The 20,389-nt window shown below is 45.6% G+C and overlaps 1 protein-coding gene across 1 annotated transcript in view; it reads left to right on the top strand.

Moving 5' to 3' along the window:
* Positions 1–18,155: 18,155 nt before the first annotated feature.
* Positions 18,156–20,389, top strand: part of Dnmbp (dynamin binding protein) — a 65,163-nt gene continuing 62,929 nt past the window's right edge. Inside the window, exons 1-2 of the mRNA XM_055591536.1 lie at positions 18,156–18,327; positions 19,033–19,155. Coding sequence (XP_055447511.1) covers positions 18,183–18,327; positions 19,033–19,155 — 268 coding nt within the window. The 5' untranslated portion in view covers positions 18,156–18,182. The remainder of the gene's footprint in view (positions 18,328–19,032; positions 19,156–20,389) is intronic.

Below are 20,389 nucleotides of genomic sequence, written 5' to 3'. Positions count from 1 at the left end.
CAAAGCAGTTTCCATGTTTCCTAGAGCGGGGGGGGGGGGGACACACAACGACTGGAGTCTCTAGTTTTCTTCTTTAGGAACTGTGTGCTGCTTTAAGGATTTCCAGAGCTCAGTGCCAGAACCTCCTTGGGATGTTATCATCTAACAGTGTAGATCTGCTAGCAGAGAGCACACCGAGATCCCCAAAGGAGCAGGCAGGGGGGAGTGACTTTGCTTTGGATCCAGACTCTGCAGATGTGTGCTGTGGTCCTGGAGACAGGAGCAGCTCACAGGACCTCATGTTATGCTGCTAATACAGGAGGTTCTGAGCCCACAGTTTTCGGGAGCTCAGGTTCTTGCTGCCAGTGCAGTAATCTCAATATCTGGGTCGCTATGGGCACAAAGAGATCCAGGTTCATTTTCTTTATTTGTGTGCGTTTGCGTTGCATTCGCCTATCACCTGGTGGTTCGGCAAGATAACAAACCAGTGTTAAAGTAAGACGGATAAGGGCTGTGAAGTTTGCTGTGCTTGATCTGTTACTGATTTCAAAGGTTCTAAGAAGAAAAGATCTCAATGTCAGTATTTTCTTCTAGTTTTATAGTTAATAAAGTAAGGCAGAGAAAGATATGCAATGAACTGATTATAATCGTAAGAAGGCTGGTTATTTTAGTAAGGGGTATGCTTTGATTAAAGCATTAATTAACAGCAGATCACTGAAAAGCTTCCGAGTGAATCCGACCAGTATGCTCAAAGTTTATTCTTATATTCCATAGATGAAATTCAAGCTGGGTCAGCTATCTCATATTATGACTTGAAATGCTTAAAAACTACAATTAAATACTAGAAAGTCAAGTGTTAATCAGAGTGATCTGTTGCCTTGCTTGGGGGTGATCTGTTGCTTTACTTCACCACTTCAGATGGGCATGGTAGCACATGCTTGTAATCATAGAACCTTAGGAGTCTGAGGCAGAAGGATTGCCATGAGTTTGAGGCCAGCTTGGGCTACACAGTGAGTTCCTGGCTAGCTCAGGGGCACAGTGTAAGACCCTTTCTCAAATAACTAAAAATCAAAGTCCAAAGACTGAAAAGTACTCATTATCCACGCCTAAGCAAGGAAAGCAACTATGCACACAGAAGATCCTGGAGCTGAAAGCGGCCCACAGTTGCAGGCTGGCGCTGTGATCTCTAGTGCTGCGTTGTATTCTGGATCAGCGGTGAAGACTGTTGCTTTGCTGGTCTCAGTGCTCTACCCACAGTGTTTTCACTTGGGCAGAGGGACAAGCAGGTGCGCAGGTCCGTGTAGCCCTGCAGAGAGCCGCTGGCATGGCGTTTGATGTGGCTAGAGATAGGGGTGCATGGGTAGAAGGGGGTGATGGGAAATAAAGTCCCACCTGTGCTGAGGACTTTATACCAGGTTCATCTGCCCAGGGGAGGAGTTTTAGTGCAAGTGGTGAGTGGAAGAACTCCAGCCACAGAAAGGTGAGGTTTGCTTTTTCCCAGCCACAGCGTGGCTAACAAGGCCGAGGAAAGTGGGACGGGTGGGCAGCCCGCAGGCGTCCACCCCAGCAGGTCCGCAGACAAGAAGGATGGAGTCAGACTGCTGTGTTTCACGGCTTAACCGCAGTGCCAGTGTTTCTTCCTCGAAGTACAGTTGTTTTCTTTTTTTATGAAAGTAGGTAAGTGAATTCCATATCCTCCTTTTATCCCCAGAAGGTATTTGGCAAAGGTTCTCTTGGGCCCTTGCGTAGGGATCTCCTTTGTAGTTGACTGCCAAGTCTGTGTGGGTCTGTTCTGGACACACCGCTCATGCACAGCCTAGCAGAAGAGGATGCCTGTAACCACAAGAGCCTCATTTCTCCTCTGTTCAAGAACACAGTGGCGGCTTAGACGTTAGCTGCACCCGGGGATGCTGCCTCCCGGGGATGCTGCCTCATCTGGATTACTTACGCTGCAGTTATCACCTGATGGTGGTGGTCTGCCTCCCCACCCTTCCTGTCCTCACCCTGCCCGAATGACTGTCACCATCACAGCCAGTGTGTTTGAGCACTTGCCTTTTGTTAAGAGGTGGTCCATGTTTACCAACATTTTAGACTTGATCCTTGCCATACGATGAAGAAGTAATGTCCTGGGGAGTTGATGTTCCCAAGGTCACAGAGTTAGACAAGTGGAGTCAGAGACCAAAACTCAGGCTGGGGATGTGGCTCAGTCTGAGCCTGCCTGTTCCAGGTGGAGCCCTGGTTGGGATCTCATCACCCCTGTGCACCGGAGGTGGTGGCCCAGGCCAGTAATCTCAGCACGTGCACACACACACATTTACACAGAAGAAAAAGAAGGAGGAAATTGAAACTAATGTTCTCTCACTTCAGGGTCAGATCCTGTTATTTATGTAGCTATTAATTCATTTAGGAGTAAATCTGATTTCCCATCTTAAATTTGCTCATTATTTCATGGGCACATGCGTAGATTGCATAAAGCTCTGGGATCAGTAATCAGCAATACACACATATACACACAAATACACACATGCACACACATGCAGGTTGTTCTCTTTAAAATATTGACACGTGTATACATAGATGTGTATTTGTGTGGGTAGCCATCTGTCTGTCTGTCTGTCTGTCTGTGTTCGTCTCTATGTGTTGCTATAGGACATGTGTAGAGATCAGGAAAAACCCCTGCAGGAATCCATTTTCTCCCACCATGTGGGTTTCCAGGGATTGAACTCGGGTCAATCAAAAGCTTGACTAACTCAGGTTAGTCAAAAGCTTTCTTCTGCTGAGATCGCTCGCTTGCCCAACAAGTTGTTCTTCAGGGTCTCCCCAGCTAGTGAATGCAAATAACCAGTCAGTGTGCTGCTCTCACTCTCCCCCCTAGAGCAGGTACAAGTTCCAGGAATAAAATGCTTAGTAAAACGTGGAGCTCAGGAAGCCCTCAGAGGCGGGGCTGATTGACCTCTTTAGACAGCTGCCATTTTCAGACCAAGTATTCTTGTAATCCTTTGCCAATTGAGTAAGTAAAGTACTAAGACTGCTGAAACAGAAGAGACACTTGTTTTTTTAAAAAATTAATCATAGATCATTTTTAAATCATTTTTAAATCCCAGTATATGAGTCAGTAGCTTCCACGTGTTCCCAACATGTCATCCCTAATTCCAGAACATTCTCACTCCCCAGAGGAATGCAGCACATCTTAGCTCCTCCGAGTTTCCTCCTTCTTAGGTTCTTGCAGTTTATTTTAGAGATCTGTCTTCTTTTTTTCTTTTATTTTTACCTTATGTGGATGCAATACCCAAGAAGGCCAGAAGAGGACTTTGGATCCCCTGGGACTGCAGTTAAAGATGGTTGTGCGCTAACATACGGGGCTGGGAATTGAACCTATGTCCTTTGCAAGAGAAGTGAGTGCTTTTAATCACTGAGCTGCCTCTTCAGCCCCAGAATCTTTCATTTCAAAACCTTCTAACACCTCAGTGCCATGAAAAAGATTTTGAGGGCCAGGAATGGTGACAGACCTTTAATCCTGGCATCAGGGAGGCAAAAGCAGGTAAGAGTTGGAGGCCAGCCTGGTCTATGGAGTGAGTACCACTTGGTAAGACCCAGTGTTTAAAAAGAAAAGATTTTTGGGAACACCATCCCACAACTGACTCTCTTCCGTGCAGATATTCGTATCTATATGAGGCGCTGGTCTGTGTCACATATATTAAGTCATTTAAATATCACTACTGCTATGAGCACATTCTAGTAAGCTTGTTGTACATATGGAAAAGTTAAAACACAGCTAAGTTCAGTGGCTCGTTTTAGATCCTGTAACTCTAGTGAGGGGTGGGGACTGGGATGCAGCTCCAGCTGAACCCGCTCTGTGGTCTGTGCATAATGGTCCCCTGTGCCTTAAACTGATGTTTCTATTTGAAAATGGCACACCGACCTTGGAAACACTGCGCTAAGAGAATGACACCAAGACCTCATATTGTGTGAGTCTACTGAACTTGAAATGTCCAGAAGAGACAAATCTGTACAGAAAGTAGAATAACAGTGTTTGCCGGGGCCAGAGGGGACAGAGTCTGCAGAGTGGGAGGAAGGGGAAGAGAGGAGAAAGATAAGATACATTTCCCGGTTCGTTTTATGAGAGTAGCCAGGCTCTTATCTGCTAAGTCTGACAAGTTCTTTTACAAGGAAAGAGCGTGTAGGCGGGGCCGTACCTCTGTGATGTGTTAGCCTTGAGTTCAAGTGTATTTCAGTAGTATGGGCGGAAAGGGAGAGAGTTGGTGTTATAGGTTGACATCAGTTGGGAGCGTAGTACAGAAATCTCGAAATAGCTGCAACACAGAACGTTCAGTTTAAAAGGGGCTAGCATCCAACCCAAGAATACAAAATGTTTAATGTTTGAAAATGTAATTACCACATTGCCAGAATAAAGGAGGGCAAGGGCTCATCTTGACAGATACAGAAAAAAAAATTGCTAAATATCAACTATTTGTTCATTTTTATTTTTTAAAGTTTTCTTGAAAGATTTATTTATTGTTTTATTTTGTGTGTATGAGTGTTTTGCTTTCATGCAAGTATGTGCACCACATGCGTGCCTGTGCCCTTGCCGGTCACAAGAGACCTATGGATCGTATGGAGCTGAGTCAAGGACAATTATGAGCTGTCATGTGGATGCTGGGAACTGAGTGGGCCCTGGTCCTCCGCAGGAACTGCTTAGCCTCTGGGCCATCTCTCCAGCCCCCTTACTGTTTTCATAACAGCAAAACAAAATGATGTCTAGAACTAGACAGAAGACAATACTGAGCTCTGACCCCCAGGTTTGTGGCCTAGAACAGGACTCTGGAGTCCTTAAGACAGGGATTCTCAACCTGTGGGTTGTGACACCTTTGAGGGGTCAAATGACCTTATCACAGGGGTTGCCTAAGACCTTCAGAAAACACAGATAGTTACATTATGATTATAACAGTAGCAAAATTACAGTTGCACAGTAGCAACAAAAACAATTATTTTATGGCTTGGGGTCACCACAACATGAAGAACTGTAGCGCTAGGAAGGTCGAGAGCCACTGCTCTAGGGCATATTAATTGCCAGTGATTGTATTTGTAAGGCAATTAGCTTTCCAGCTTAGGTCAGCTGCCAGACATTACCATTAGTATCCGTACCATAATTAAAGCACCTTTTTTGTTCTCTCATGGAACTCTGTGATATAAATCTTTCCCTCTTTCTTTCTGGCTTGATCTTATCCCAAGTGCTATTAAGATAATGTGGTAGTTGGAAAGGTGGCTCAGCATTTAGGAGCACTGCCTGCCCTTCCCTTCCAGCCGATCTGGGTTAGATTCCCAGCACCAACATGCCAGCGCACAACAGTTTGCAATTCCAGTCCCAAGGGGTCCGCTAGCCCTCTCCTGCCCTCTGCAGGCAGCATGCTTGTGGTACACAGACCTACATGCAGGCAAGACACCCAAATGCATGAAATAAAACATAAACATTAAAAAAGCTGCCCCAGATTGATCAGCTTCTTGCATATTGTTGCCCACTGTCAAACAGCCATATGTGTGAGGTGACCCTGCCCTTCCCAACCCCCAGAAGGGTTAGATTTTTGTCTTCTGGATTTTTTGTTATGTGTGGATTGTTGTTTGTTTGTTTGTTTGTTTTTGAGCTGGGAAGAGTGTGGATTGTGGATTGAAACAGGATATTGCTATGTAGCCTTAGCTGGTCTGGACCTCAAGATGTAAACCAGGCCGGCTTTGAACTCACTCCTCCTGAGTGGCAGGGTTAAAGGCTCATGCCACCATGCCTGGCACACTTCGCTGCTCACCCTCCAGACCTTGTTACTCTGTGAATGTCATGCCCATGTGCTGTGTTTTCTGTTTCCTTCTCCATCAGATGACACCCTGCATGCTGCGTGCGGTTCTCTCTAGCATCCCTTTTCCTACTAAATTTATCTTAAAGTAATGATAACCATTTCTCTTTCTTTATTCTGTGGAAGCAGCACCCCTTACCAAATCGTGTCTAACATTGTTAACTCCTGGTGTATTTTACTCCTGGTTTGTGTTTATCAGTTCTTACTAATAACTAAGACTTAAGTCAAAATTGAAGTGCATGAATGTGAGCCAAGATTTAAATAGACTTAAGTGGACATAAATAGCTCTACTTTCTCACTTTCCCATACACTTTGGTGACAAGGTGTCCCTTTGTGCTCAGGGGAAGGGGAGGGCTGCTCATCCTGCGTTAGGACATTAAGCCCTTGTTCAGCCATCTATCCACTCACTGGGTATGTTGCCACTTGTATTTCCTTGTTCACCTTGAACAGGAGCTACCAGAAGACTCCACGCTTCTGTCTGGGGTGGTGACTTGGGCTTCTGTAAGAGGCCAGTCATTCTTGCTGTTTGTGTAAAGCTGTAAGCCTATTTTCCATGGTACTTGGATATTGGTACTCGTCGAAATGACCTAAATTCCCTACCCTGGGAAGAGGTGCAGATATTTTTAACTCCAGCCGGTTTTCTCCATGCTCTTTCTCCCCGAATCTACAGTTTTCTTAATTCCTTCCTTTATTATTTCTTCTGAAACATCAAGAATACTTCATAGGCTAAAGTGGGCTAGAGGGTAAAAGAAATTCCCCGTGTCTTTTTCAGTCTTCCGAGGCTGAAAGGCTAGCTCCTCCTTGAACCAATAGATAAGAAAAGAAACACGATGCCTGTGTCCCAGATCTCTGTTGCAGGGAGCACTTTGGGAAGATACTCTCTGAGCCTCCCCTGAATAATGTCTCCAGGATGCCTGTTTTCACTTGTCTGCTGTGCTCTTATCTTAGCCGCACCCTGAAGTTCCACCTTACAGTTTCATCTTCATCTTGACTTGAGCAACTCCTGCCTTACAGATTTCTGTGTGTGTTACATCTGTGTCATAGCGAAGCTATCAATTAGAATGTGTCATTAAGCTGCCTAGCTCAGACATGTCCCATTTATATAGTTATGAGTCAGTGGTTTTAAAATTTGTATTCCTAAATGAGATTCATGAGTGCTTTAAGAAATGCCAGAAAAAAAAAAAAAAAAAAAAAAAGAAATGCAAGGCTGAGAGCATACTTAAGGAACTCCCAAGTTAAGTCACTTGAAAAAAAAATCCCCATAAATGACTTAAAGTGTGAAGGTCTCAAAACATTAATCACGGGGCCTCGCTCCGTTAACACAGTTTTGTTCAAAAGACAAAACTGATGCAAAGGTATAGGGGCAGTTTCTTTTTTAAAAAGACTTTAAAACTAGGAAGAGAGGGGAGCGTCTGCTCACTGGGCGTGGGACAGAAGCCTGCCAGGGCAGTTTTCAGGGGACCTGGGTGTCTTCCTGCATGGTGTTCACTTTAAACCTGAGGACCAAAGGGCCCTTCTGTGGTTGACAGAGGCTCAGCCACATACCCCGTCCTGAAAACGCTGCCTTTCTCCCTGGGACAAGTTGAGATGTGACGTCTGTTGCAGTTGAACTGTTAGGGCAGGTTGTTGCCACAAATTCTTTTAATTTTCTTATAATCATGCCCTCCAAGCCAGAGTGTGGTTCCTCCATTCCCCAACATTCCACAGGCTGAGGAGCCCGAGTTCACTAGAGGTGGGCTGGTGTTGAGGAAAAGCAGTGTGACGCCCCTCCCCGCCAGTGGGGTCCCCATGGTTTGTAGCATTTACTCTTCCTGCTCATCCTTGGGTGGTTTCCTCAAGGAATCGCCTGGCGGCCTCGTCCAATTCCAGTGACACAGAGCCGTGGAGGAAATGCTGTCTTCCTAGCTTCTCTCATTTCCTTCCTTCCTGAAGCTGATCTAGACTTCATTTTCTGACACCTCTGATCCTTCCACACAGAGGAGAAACTACACAGCTTGTGTTATCAGGAAAGACAAACGCAATTCGGCTTGTGAGGCCAGAGCTTTCTCACTGCAGGTGCTGACATCTTTAAAATGGATTCCCTGAAGGTCATATTTTTTGGAGAATTCAGTTTAAAAAGTTGGGAAATCTCAAGATCTCCCTCCATAAAGCATTCCCAGACTGGGAGGTGGGGAGGGTGGGAGGAGCAGCAGGCTTCTGCCTTTCAGTCAAGGAGACTGCTTCAGAGAATTTGCTCTGTAGATGGTGTCACCATGCTTCCTGAGAGAATATAGATACTAGCTCATTCTCAGAAGAATGAGGAAGGGTCCTAGGCACTAATATTTTTTTTTGAAGTTTGTCTGTTTTAAATTTTGTGCTCTTGAGTGTTTCTCCTTGTGCGCATATGCACCACGTGCATGTTGCCATCAATGGAGGCCAGAAGAGGGCATTGGATCTCCTGGACCTAGAGTTACAGGTAGCTATGACACTGTGTGGGTCCTGGGAACCAACCATGTGTCTTCTGCAAGAGCAGCAAATGCTCTTTACTGCTGAGCCACCTCGCCAGGCCTCTAATGTGTTTTTAAACCTTCAAAACTGATGGCCTTGTTTTTCTCTCTCTCACTTAGATTCACAGTGGTAGAACTGTGAAATGACCTCATTCTTTCCATTCTTTTCCATGTATGGTCTCCATGCAGAGAGCTCTAGGAATCCTTTGGGCCTGTGTTGCCCTGGAGCCCAGCAGAAGCAGAGAACATGCTCCAGTCTGAGGATCTGAGGAAGTCCACTTTAGAATGGGCCGGTGTAGGGAAAATAATAAAGATTTGTACTTTATGCCAAGGCTGATGGGGAGCCACCCTTTCCAGGGCCACTGGTTGGAATAGTTACTTGACTAGCAGGAGGTGCTGTTTGATGCGGCTGCAGCATCACCCCAGTCCAGCAGGGAGGGAACCCCGACTTCTCCTGCCTCTGCCTGTAGATCTCTGCTGTCCTATCCCATTGGTTTGAACCAGCAGGAATCCAGCAGCAAGCACTTGGATTTGGTGTGCGAGGTTGTCTTGGGGCAAGAGCAGGCTGGAGGACAGAATTGGAAAGGCTGCTGCTCGAGTATCCACAGTGTGTACGCAGGTCAGACTTTTACCCCAGAGGCCATCTGGGAAATTACTCATTAAGCTGGCTGATATCAGCATGTATCAGGGTAAAGGTTTTCAGCTCATGAGTTCAGATTTTTAACAGTGTGTCCAGACTTGTGGAGATGTTGTTTATTAAAAATAACCAGAGCCTTCCAGGTCTTCTTCTGGATTCAGTCACATTTTATAACATGTTAAACATGTTGGTTTTTTATTGTGGTAAATGAATATTGCTTAAACTTTATCATTTTGAACATTTTAAGTGTACAGTTTCATTTTATTAATTCACTGCCATCTGCCCCCAGAACTGTCTCATGTCCCCAATCTGAATGGCGGTGCCCACTTAAGGCTGGCTCTCTGGCCATTCCTTCTTCTCCCTGCCCCGGACACCGCCATTCTTTCTGTCTCTATGGCTCTGTCTGCTCCGAGAACTTCGTTCATCTAAGTGAATCCTGCAGCGTTTGTTCCTGTGTCGGTTTATTTCACTTAATATACTATCTTCAAGTTTCATCCATGCTGTGGTAGGTGTTACTATTTTTTCCCTTCAAAAAAGGTTGAATAATTACATATGTTTAGCACATTTTGTCTATTCGTCTGCTGAGGGATACTTGAATTGCATGACATGTTGTTAAATCTTATTTCTGAATATTTTCATTATTTTACTTTTATAGCTTTAATTATCACATGTCCTGGGCTGGAAAGATGGCTCAGTGGTTAGGTCTTCTAGAGGACCTGGGCTCACTTTCCAGCGTCCACCTGGCAGCCCACATCCATCTGTAACTCCAGGCCCAGGGAATTCACTTTCTTCTGGGCTGTGGTGCACATGTGATACGTACAAACAAGGAAAACATCCACACACATAAGACAAAGACTTAAGAATGCTTTACGTTCCCTTGATCATCAGAGTCATTCACAGAGTGCAGTATTTAATCCACTGTTTTTATCCAGTGGGACAAGCTAGCCTTGAGTAATTCTTGTCTTGTCTTCCTAAAACACTATTATGCTTTTGTACCTTTAAAAAAAAAAACAAAACTTACATACATTCCTTTTTCTGCCTCCTCCCTAAATAATTGCCTTTTAGTGCTATAACGATGAAATCCTACAGCATAACCAATAACTTGAGTATAAAGTAAAAAGGAACGTTGTGGAAGGACTTCCAATTATTTTATTGATTGAAGATCGATACATTTTTCTTTCAATCTTACTCTTAAATTGGTTTTCAAACAATAGGAACATGTTTTTCTTTGTTACAGTTTAGTGTGTGTCTGGCTTATACATGGAAGACTAAAATGTTGATTTGCTGATTGTGGTCTTTGCCAACTAAATCGAAGACGCAGGGTTTGGAACCCGACACATCGATGTTTTTCTGCAGTATTGTCTGCTGTGTTTTAAGTAAAGTCATGATCAGTGTGCATTTGAAAAAAAATGTTTACATGCCCAATCTAATGTCACACAATCTTTAAGATGATGTACGAACATGTCTGTGGGAGTGGAAATGTAGAGGCTGGAGGGCATTACCCAGGAGAGATGGGCAGCATTTGGAGGAAACAGTGGTGGGAAGTATTTAAATGTGTGCTGTGCATAAAAGAAATGGCATGGACACAAAGAAGTGAGTCTAGGCAGGAGAGCCCAGCCAGGGCCCTGTGTGCACCACTGAGCCACGCCCTTCGCCCCAGTTAGACTGTTCTGATTGAATAGGACTACTAGGTGTCTCAAGCGGGGTGGAACAAAGTTAAAAAAGAAATTAAATGTGGCCAAACAGGGGTCCTGTTGTTTTGGGTTGTTTTTGTTTTTCTGAGACAGGGTTTCTCTATGTAGCCATGGCTGTCCCAAAACTCACTACGTAGATCAGGCTGACCTCAAACTCACAGAGATCCAACTACCGCTGCTTCACTGAGTGCTGGGATTAAAGGAATGTGCCACCACACCTGGTCCAAATTTATTTGTGTGTACGTGTTTGTTTGTATGTATGCGTGTATGCATACCTCTTAGGTGTCTAAGAGGCCAAAAGAACATATGGCATCTTCTGGACCTGAGTGGCTTTGAGCCACCTGGCAGGGGTGCTGGCATTCTGACTTTGGTACTGCCAGAGCAGCCAGTGGTCTCAACTGCGGAACTTTTTCTCCAGCCCCCAGACAAGTTTAAAGACATATGATTAGAAAGCTTCTTGCTCAACTGCCATGTTTTTATTATGCCAGTATTCCTGTGCCCCTCCAAGACGGGCCTATGCTTCAGAGCCATCCTCGAACTCATGACTGTGGTGCGGTGTTTTGAATCACCAAGATTAGAGTCCTTAGAACATGTTTGGGATGGGACGGCTAGGAGCGACTAGACTAAGCTTTTTGGGTTCCAGGACTAGCCTATCTACCTACACATCTTGAATGTCCTGGCAATGCCATTAGAGCCAACCTGAGTTAAGAGGGCTTGACCCAGGATAAATGTTAAAATACGCACAGGGGTCACGGCTCAGTCAGTGAGGGGCCTGTCGTACAAGCATGAGGACTGATTCCCCATCCCCATCAACCACCTAAAAACCAGGGTGGTGGCGTGCATGTGTGACCCCAGCACGTGGGGTGGGGGTGTAGGGGGCTTGCTTGCTGGCCAGCGTGTCTAGCCTAATTGGTGAGCTCCAGGCTCAGAGGGAAACCTTGTCTCAAAAGATCAGGTGGAGAGAGTAAGGGTGGGTATGACCAAACCCGGTGACCTGAGTTGTGTCCCCAGAACCCACACGCTGGAAGGAGAGAAGTGGTTCCTGCACGTTGTCCTCCCACCTCCCATATGCCCTGTGGCACGAGCGTACCCATACATTCACATGCCACACACATGCAGATAAATAAATAACATGTAAAAAAGAGTCTGAAATATGGGGCACCTGACTGCAGCCTCTTGTCTCTGGCACGTGTACACACACGTGTGCATACGCACTTGCACACACAGCACACAGCGAGCGCGCGCACACACACACACACACACACACAGTCAGGCAGACAAAGGACAGACCATCCCCCCAGATCAGTGGTTTTCAACCTTTCTAATGTTGAGGCCCTTTTAATACAGTTTCTCATGTGTGGCGACCCCCAACCATAAAATTACTTCATTGCTGCTTCATAACTAATGTTGCCACTGTTATGAATCGCAATGTAAATATCTTATATGCAGGGTAGCTGAAATGCAACCTTTTGGGGTCGCGACCCACAGGTTGAGAACAAACGCTAGGTGCCTGAGCCTTTCCGTGCTTGGGTTGCTGCAGGAAGCCTCTCTGGGTTGGAGGTTGAGTTGCTCACCACAGCAGAGAGGAGTCTCAATGCTGTGCTCAGCCCCACCATGCTCTGAGGAGCACTGTTTCAAGAACTGTGTTAAAAGGCTGTCCTGTGACTGGTCTGCCCACTGGAGCCAAATTTTTATCTTGCCTGGGCGTTGACTGACTCTGTTTGGCAAGATAAATATTTGTTGACCATGTTAATAAATTATAGAAAACAAGAAGATTTTAAATTCTAAGCAACTAATATAAAAATTGGCATTTAGGAAAAGATTAATCACTGACGTCTTAGTGGGCAGAAAAGAATTGTGATTTTGGTCGAGAGGAGAAGGGTTTTAAGAAAAAAAGCAATAAACAAGCATAGATCTGGGTGTGGTGGCGTGTACCTGTAACCCCAGCACTAGAGACCGAGGCGAAAGGATTGCCATGAGTTCAAGACCAGCCTAGACTACAAAATAAGATCTTTGTGTATCTAAAACAACAAGAAGAATAATTTAAAAAGTTAAAAATAACAACAGCGAAGAATTCTGGTTAAGATGTCTATGCTCAAGTTTGGTGGGCATTTTATTTTTATTTTATTTTTTAAATACATAAAAGTAACAAATGATGAATGGATAAGGGCCAAAGAGTATATGGGAAAGCCCCTGCGTTCACATGTTATGATATAACCTTGGCGGTGAGTGTAAAATTCTTCCTATCTCAGTGCCTGACAACTTTCCTAACAAAATGTTGAAGAAACGAAAAAGGGGTGATGGCTTAGTGGGTTTTGAAGGGAAGACAGATGTGATTTAAGGAAAGCAATGTTTTTAGTACAGAGACCATGAGCCTAGCAGCCCACAGGCGCAAACTCTGGTTCGAGGCTAGCCGTTTGTTCGCTGAGGAGTCTGGGTGAATTGCTTGGAGGTGGTGCTGGGATCTGAGCCTGCTGGCCACGGTGTGGTGGATGGTGCCGGCTCCTGCTCAGGCTGGTGCTTGGTAGCCATAATCTTGGTGTTGTTTGGGCTGTTTAGAACGAGGAAGCCTGGGGTACCCACGAGAGACCTGGAGGGCTCATGCTTCCCCCCACTTACCCTTCACACACACACACACACACACACACACACACACACACACACACACACACGCCAGCTTCCGTTAGCCACGTAAGCTTTCCCACGCACGTGTTGCTGCAGACCCGCAGACAAACAGGCAAAACCGCTTCCTTCACAAACTCTTTGGGAGTTTACCTTCCAAAAGGGTTTGGAGAATCATCCTTCTGAGGATATTCATCTTTCCAACGCAGAGCAGCTCTTCAGAGGAGGAAAGTGCTCACTGGTAAGAAGGCCAGGGTGCTGCATCTTTCCGATGGGCCTGCCACCTTGCTTGCTGGACAGTGGTCTCCCCAGCTTCCCCTCTGCCCATCTGTCTTTAGCTGCTTCTGCAAACCTCATCTGGAGTCGGAAGAGCTCACAGAAGGCACCGATGATTAAGTTTTGAAATAAACTTTCAGGCTTCTAGAATATTCCCAGCGTGAGTGACAGGAGGAGCTCCGTAGGGTGTGGACAGGGCAGAGACAACTCCAGAGACTCTCCTTCACCTAGGTACAGACAGCCCCACCCGGGTGACTCACTGAGGCCGTGACTTCTGTGCCGCTCTATGGTGTGTGTCTCTTGGGATCACACACTCATTCCTGCAGAGTGGAAGGTCTGGCTCAAAAAAGACTTTATTGAGCCAGATTCTCCTCTGCCTCTGAGTCATTTCCCCAGAGCGTGAAGTGCCCAGAGGCATGCTAACTCTTTGAGCTCACAGGACTAATGTGCAAGAAGTCAGCAGCTCTGAGGCTAGTTCCTTACTTAATAGTTCGGAGGACGAGCCCCATGTTTAGTCAGATCGTGAGAACTTCGAGAAAACGTATTGGAGAATTATGTCCATCTTGGCCTGATCCTGGGGACTTGTTTTAATAACATGGATGGCTAAGAGATTTGCCAAATATGCTTGGTCTTCTGTTTTTAAAAAATGGTTGGACACTAGTTTTCTGCAGAAACCTGACATCTTGCGGCTTCAGATGCCTCAAAGACAGCCAGAAAGTAAGAAAGGGGCCTCAGAGCACATGAAAACTGTCAAAACCTCCAGTGCCAATGTGTGTCCTCTCCTGGGAGAGGGGTGTCAGCCTGCCATCCAGAGTTGGTTTACTTTTACTTATCTGGGAACTTTTAGTAATGTCAGTGCTGAAGCTTGCGGACAGCAAACTAGAGTGTGGGCTGACCTGGGAATAGTGGCATGCGCCGTTAGCCCCAACACTTGGGAGGCAGGCAGATCCCCGAGTTCAAGGCCAGCCTTGTCTACAAGCAAGTTCCACCCAGGGCTGTACAGTAAGACTCAGTCTCAAAAATAATCAAAGTAAAAAGGGCAGGGTGGCTAAAAAGATAATTCAGGGGTTAAGAGCACGGGGGGCTCTTCTGGAGGGTCCAGGTTTAAGTCTCAGCACCCACATGACAGCTCACAACCTTCTGTAGCTCCTGTCCCAGGGATCTGATATCTCTTCCGGAGGGTCCAGGTTTAAGTCCCAGCACCCACATGACAGCTCACAACCTTCTGTAGCTCCTGTCCCAGGGATCTGGCATCTCTTCTGGTAGGTGCCAGGCACAGATGTGGTTTGCAGGCCTACATTAGGCAAAACACCCATATGCACAGAATAAAAATAGATAAATCTTTTTAAAAAATGAACCTGATGAATGAGATCAGCTGGACACAGAAGCAGGCCAGAGCCAAGAGGGGAAGGCATGAGGGTCTGTCACTGTCTAGGACTGCAGCTATGTGCAGCACAGTACTGTATGACTTCAGCAATAAACCTGCTTCCGGCAGCGGAGGAAACCATGTTCACTGAGTATCTTTGGATGATGCCAGGAATGCACAAGATGTCTTGTCTCGTTTTGCTTTTTTCAATACAGGGTCTGACTACAAATCTCAAGCTTGCCTAGGTCACAGAATCCCCCTGCCTCAGCCTCTAAGGGTGCTGGGATTTATACCCACGTGTCTATTCTTAAACATCGGTCAAAATTCGATTGCCCATGTTGAAATAGGAAGTTTTGAAGTGTTTATTCTCGAGTGATCAGTGGCACAGATTTGAACTTGTAACTAGTTATGGAGATGGCTTATAAGAAGCACTAAAGTTTATTGAGAAGCCACTACTTGTTACTATTTGCATAGTGTTTATTGAGGCCCGTTCATGTCCTCTGCACCTTCACGGCATACTGTGTAATGCTCTGGTGACAATGCTCTGGTGACAAACAGATTGGGATCCCCACTCTGGCTCTGACTTAGAGTTTATCACTTCTTTGAACCCGTGTCCTCATCTGCCAAGTGGGAAGCAGTAGTATGCAGGCAGGGCCACTGTGAGTCAGCGGTGTGGAACCCAGGACGGCGTGTGGCATGAGGAAACACTGTAAACACTGGTCATGGGTCTTTATCATTACAGTCATCCCCGAGGTGATCGCTGCGGAAGGGTTAGTGTCTTCCTTCCTCAGGTCATGGAGGCTGAAGGGATGTGTCCGGGGCGAATAAGCTGGTGGACAGGAGCACTGGGCACTTCGCTCTGGCACTGCGAAGCCTGGTGTTTTACATGCACACTACGCTACCTCTTCAGAGTATATTTATAGGAATATCAGATTTGCTTGTTGCCTGTTGTTTGTTTGTTTGCCCGCTTGCCTTTGAAACAGGTTTGCATTATATATTCCTGGATGTCCTGGACTCACTCTGTAGACCAGTCGGGCCTCTAACTCAGAGATCTGCCTTCCTCTCTGCCCCTTGAGTGCTGGGATTAAAGGTATGCACCACCAGGCACAGCCAATTAGATGTTTTATCTTGTTTTGTTTTTTTTTTAAGATTTGTTTATTTTATGTATATGAGTGCTCTATTTGCATGTGCACCTGCATGCCAGGAAAGGGTACCAGATCACGTTATAGGTGGTTCTGAGCCACCATGTGGTTGCTGGGAATTGAACTCAGAACCTCTGGAAGAGCAGCCAGTGTTCTGAACCACTGAGTCATCTCTCCAGCCCCTAATTAGATGTTTTAATACATACATAACAGTAGAGCTCTTGTCTTGCATGCATGAGGCCCTGGGTTCTCTCCAGAGTAAAAAAAAAAAAAAAAAAAAAAAAAAAAACGAAAGCGGAAAGCCTGTGGTAAGAAGGGGGCAGGGAATACAGTAGCCATTTCTCCTTTTTGGTGTGTCGCTAGTCATCTCATTATTGAAAAAAAAAAAAAATCCTGTAATACAAGAATAAGCTACTTCGACCCAACAGTACAAATCGAGTGTATAATATTTAATTGTGTAGCATGGTTAAAATATTAATATACTGCACTATTTGTTAGATGCTTCCTACATTTTTTCACATCAGTGAAAGTTAGAAACAACAGTTACAACTATCTTATTGTTTTCTTTCCAGTAGACATTTGGTTCTTTTGAAATATTTATGTATACATTGTATATGGGTGTAAGCAAGTCAGAAGACATCATATCGTGCAGGAATTGGGTGTTTCTTTTCTTAAGGTGTGTGTGTGTGTTTGGGTGTGGGTGTGTGGGTGTACCATGTGTATGGTACCCCAGAGGCCAGAAGAGAGTTTTGGATTCCCTGGAGCTAGAATTACAGGCAGTTTTAAGTCACCTGACAAGGATGCTGAGAATCAACCTTTATCTGCTGAGCTACCCCTCCAGCCCCTGGCTCTCTCTCCTAGAACTCTAACTCAGGTTGCCAAGCTTGGTGACAGTCACCTTCATCAGCTGAGCCACTCACTGGCCTAAGTTGGTGCATTTTGATGAGGTTAGTCATACGTGAGATGAAAAAAAAAAATCTCCATCTTCAGCAACAACCAGTGAGTCTTTGAGGAGAATAAAGAAACGCTTGGGCCCTGGCCAGCCTGGAGAGCGTGAGCTGGCCCCTGGACAGTCCTGGGAAAGCATCTGTAGAATGTTGGTCTGATCATGGCTGAGTATTCCCAGGTAAACACACACAAGCCCCTTGTGCCCTTATTTTCTAGTGTGTAGACACATCCTTAGCTCACTGGCTGCCCCCCACCCCCGACACACAGGAGCAATGGACCCATCATCCACTGTGACAGCGCAGGGCGGGCCACAGGCATTTTCGAACCAGAAACAAAAGCTTGGTCTGCTGGTACTAAATGTGCCCTGGAGACGCCAACTCTAGCTCTTTCTCATCCTCTTCATGGACTTCCGTTTTTTCTGTGGCTTTTAAGTCGTGGTGTGTGAGTCCTGCCCCTGCTTCTGGCATCAGACTGTGCTATGCTGTTTTGCATGGAATGCCCCATTGAGACCCATTCCTGCTGCTGACGATGTGTCCTTGGACAAATTAGATTATCTAAACTTGTGGAGCCTCGTGGTCCTACTGTTATGCTTATCATGGGAAATGGATAAAATGCTGTATGTAATGTAAAGTCTTTGGTTTTTAAATACTGTATCTTAAAAGTATCACATGGCCTAGAACTTGAAACATGTTCAAATGCCAGTTTCCTTCCCTCCCTTCCTCCTCTGGCACTTTGAAAACCAGCGTTCCTTGACTTGAATCTTTTCTGTCTCTATACTTTGGGTTTGCTGTTAGTTTTTTGGTTGTTATTGTTGTTTGTTTTCAATTCTAGAGTTACACAGAGAATCAAGTGAAAATACATGAAGATATTATTATTATTGTTGTTGTTGTTGTTGTTGTTTTTCGAGACAGGGTTTTCTCTGTGTAGCCCTGGATGTCCTGGAACTTGCTCTATAGACCAGGCTGGCCTCAACCTCTGCTTACCTCTGCCTCCCAAGTGCTGGGAGGTTAAAGGCTCCCAGCTGTGAAATTATTCTTCTTAAAGAAACAACTTTATATTTTTATACTTTATATTGTATTTATATTATGCTTACATTTTAAGTTTTAGGTTTTCAAGAAACAGGTTTAAATATGTCTTAAGTATTGATGTTCTCTCATCTTTGGGCTCCCTTCCCAGGCTGGGAATCATGGAGGCTGGTTCTGTGGTCCGAGCCATCTTTGACTTCTGCCCGAGCGTCTCAGAGGAACTGCCACTCTTTGTGGGGGACATTATTGAGGTGTTGGCCGTGGTGGATGAATTTTGGCTTCTAGGAAAGAAGGAAGATGTTACAGGTAAGAGACATGTGATGAATGGCAGACCTTTTCACCACACAACACACAGTTACATTAACTTAGTCCTCGATGGACACGTGTTGTCTGGGTTGGAGCATGTGATGCCGTCCCGGGAGCAGGTGCCGTGAACACCCACCAACTTTGGGGAAATACATAGATTATTTTCTAGCAGACTTGACGCTTCTGTTCACATGAAACCTATGAGCGAGCGTTAGAGGGAATTGCTTGCCCAGTGGCCCTGACATGAAGGGGACACGGAGCACTGAGGACACACGGCACCAGTGGCTGAGTGGTCCAGTGGGGCTGCAGAGGACAAAGTCGTGCAAGGTAGGGTGGTGAGGAGGCCAGAAACTGGTGCTTTCCACACCATCAGATCTGCTGTTGCTTTGAGAATGATGGGACGGGGACTTGAGTGGTGCCCGGGTGGTGAAGAGCACCGCCTGCCCTTCAGAGAGCCCGGCCCCTGTCCGTGTGCCGTCAAACCACCTCACTGGCCCAGTAAATGCCTTCCAGTTGCATTCTCTGTCCTCTGCATACATCTCGTTTTGTACCTTGTATTTTTTCCACAGCAAATCCTCTCATTCTTAGCATTAAGTCAGTTTTCAATTCAGGATTTGTAAATGGACGTAGAAGAGAAATGAACGGACACTGACAGGGATGAAAAGAACGCTCTGTGTTTAACCTGTGCACTTCCATTTTTTTCAGGACAGTTTCCGAGCAGTTTTGTGGAGATTGTGACAATTCCCAGTCTGAAAGAGGGAGAGAGGCTGTTTGTTTGCATCTGCGAATTCACGTCTCGAGAGCTGAATAGTCTTTCCCTCCATCGAGGTAAGCAGAGCATCAGAGGTTTGCAGTACCTTGCAAACAGGGTCTGTTAAAGATGCCAACACTGCAATTAATCTCTGCAGAGTCCTCCATAACACAGCGTGATGAGGGTCAGAGTGCTGGTAGTGATAATTTTCGTGGTGTTTTCGAGTTTATGTTTTTTGAGACGGAGTCTCACTACATATCCATTGCTTGGAACTTCATATGTAGACCAGGCTGTCCTCAAACTCACAGAGCTCCACTTGCTTCTGCCTCCTGGATGCTGGAGTTAAAGGCATGAGCCACCCCCCCCCTCTATTTTTGTTTTTAATTATGAGAGAGAGGACTATGAATATGTGCTCCTGAGTGTGGGTGCCTGGGGAGGGGGGAGGAGGGCGTGGGCTGGTCTGCTACCTGGTGTGGACGAGCTCCCAGCCTCTGCAGTAGCAGTACACGCTCTTGGCTGCTGAGCCATCTCCTCCCCCCCTGCAACGGTATTTGAATCTGATCTTCAACAGAGACTGTTAGCAACTGTGCACTATACAGAACAGTGCGGTCTAAAGGCTCTTAGCTACGGGCAAGAAGTGTGGTCCTGGGGCAGCAACCTGTCAGTGTAGCCTAAGTCCAGTGGGGTTTTCCTACCCCATGCTGTAGATACTTTAGACAGTGTGCGTCTCTTCTCCATAAGTACTTCCACAGATGTTTTTTGTTTTTTTGTTTTTTGCTGACAAGATTGCTATTTACTATAGCGCCTGTTTTTAAGTCTATTTTATTTGTGGTTTCTTAAGCTTCTACCTTTCTTCCAACCCCCAACCCTAGGTAGGAAAGAAAGAAGGTTAGAACTGAACAGGGACATAGACCTCTTTGACATAGTTCCAGCTGGTTAGGGTCATTGGCTCTTTGGGAAATACCAATTTCAGTCGTCAGGATATCTAGCAACAGCAGACAGCAAACATTAGCGGTGGAATGAACAAGCAGCCTTCTTCCTCGTCCATCTCCTCGAAGCCTTTCTCTGGAATCTTATATTTATACCCTCTCAGAGTCCTCAGAATTCCACTATTTGAAGCTGGCCAAGACAATGCACTCTTGAGTTACAGGAGGCTGTTACCAGCTGGCAAAGACCACGCCCCATACAAGGCAATTATCAGCTGTGGATAAACTAAGGCAGTCCCATATCCCATCCTTGGGACTTAAAAAAAAAAAGAACATATTTACATAACAAAACTGAGCTTTTAAAGGAACCAAAACTTCCACTACA

Source organism: Psammomys obesus, unplaced genomic scaffold, assembly GCF_907164565.1.
Source record: "Psammomys obesus unplaced genomic scaffold, mPsaObe1.curated_primary_1811, whole genome shotgun sequence".
Taxonomy (NCBI): Eukaryota; Metazoa; Chordata; class Mammalia; order Rodentia; family Muridae; genus Psammomys; species Psammomys obesus.
The sequence above is the reverse complement of the archived record's forward strand: the minus strand, read 5'-3'. Positions and strand labels throughout refer to the sequence as shown.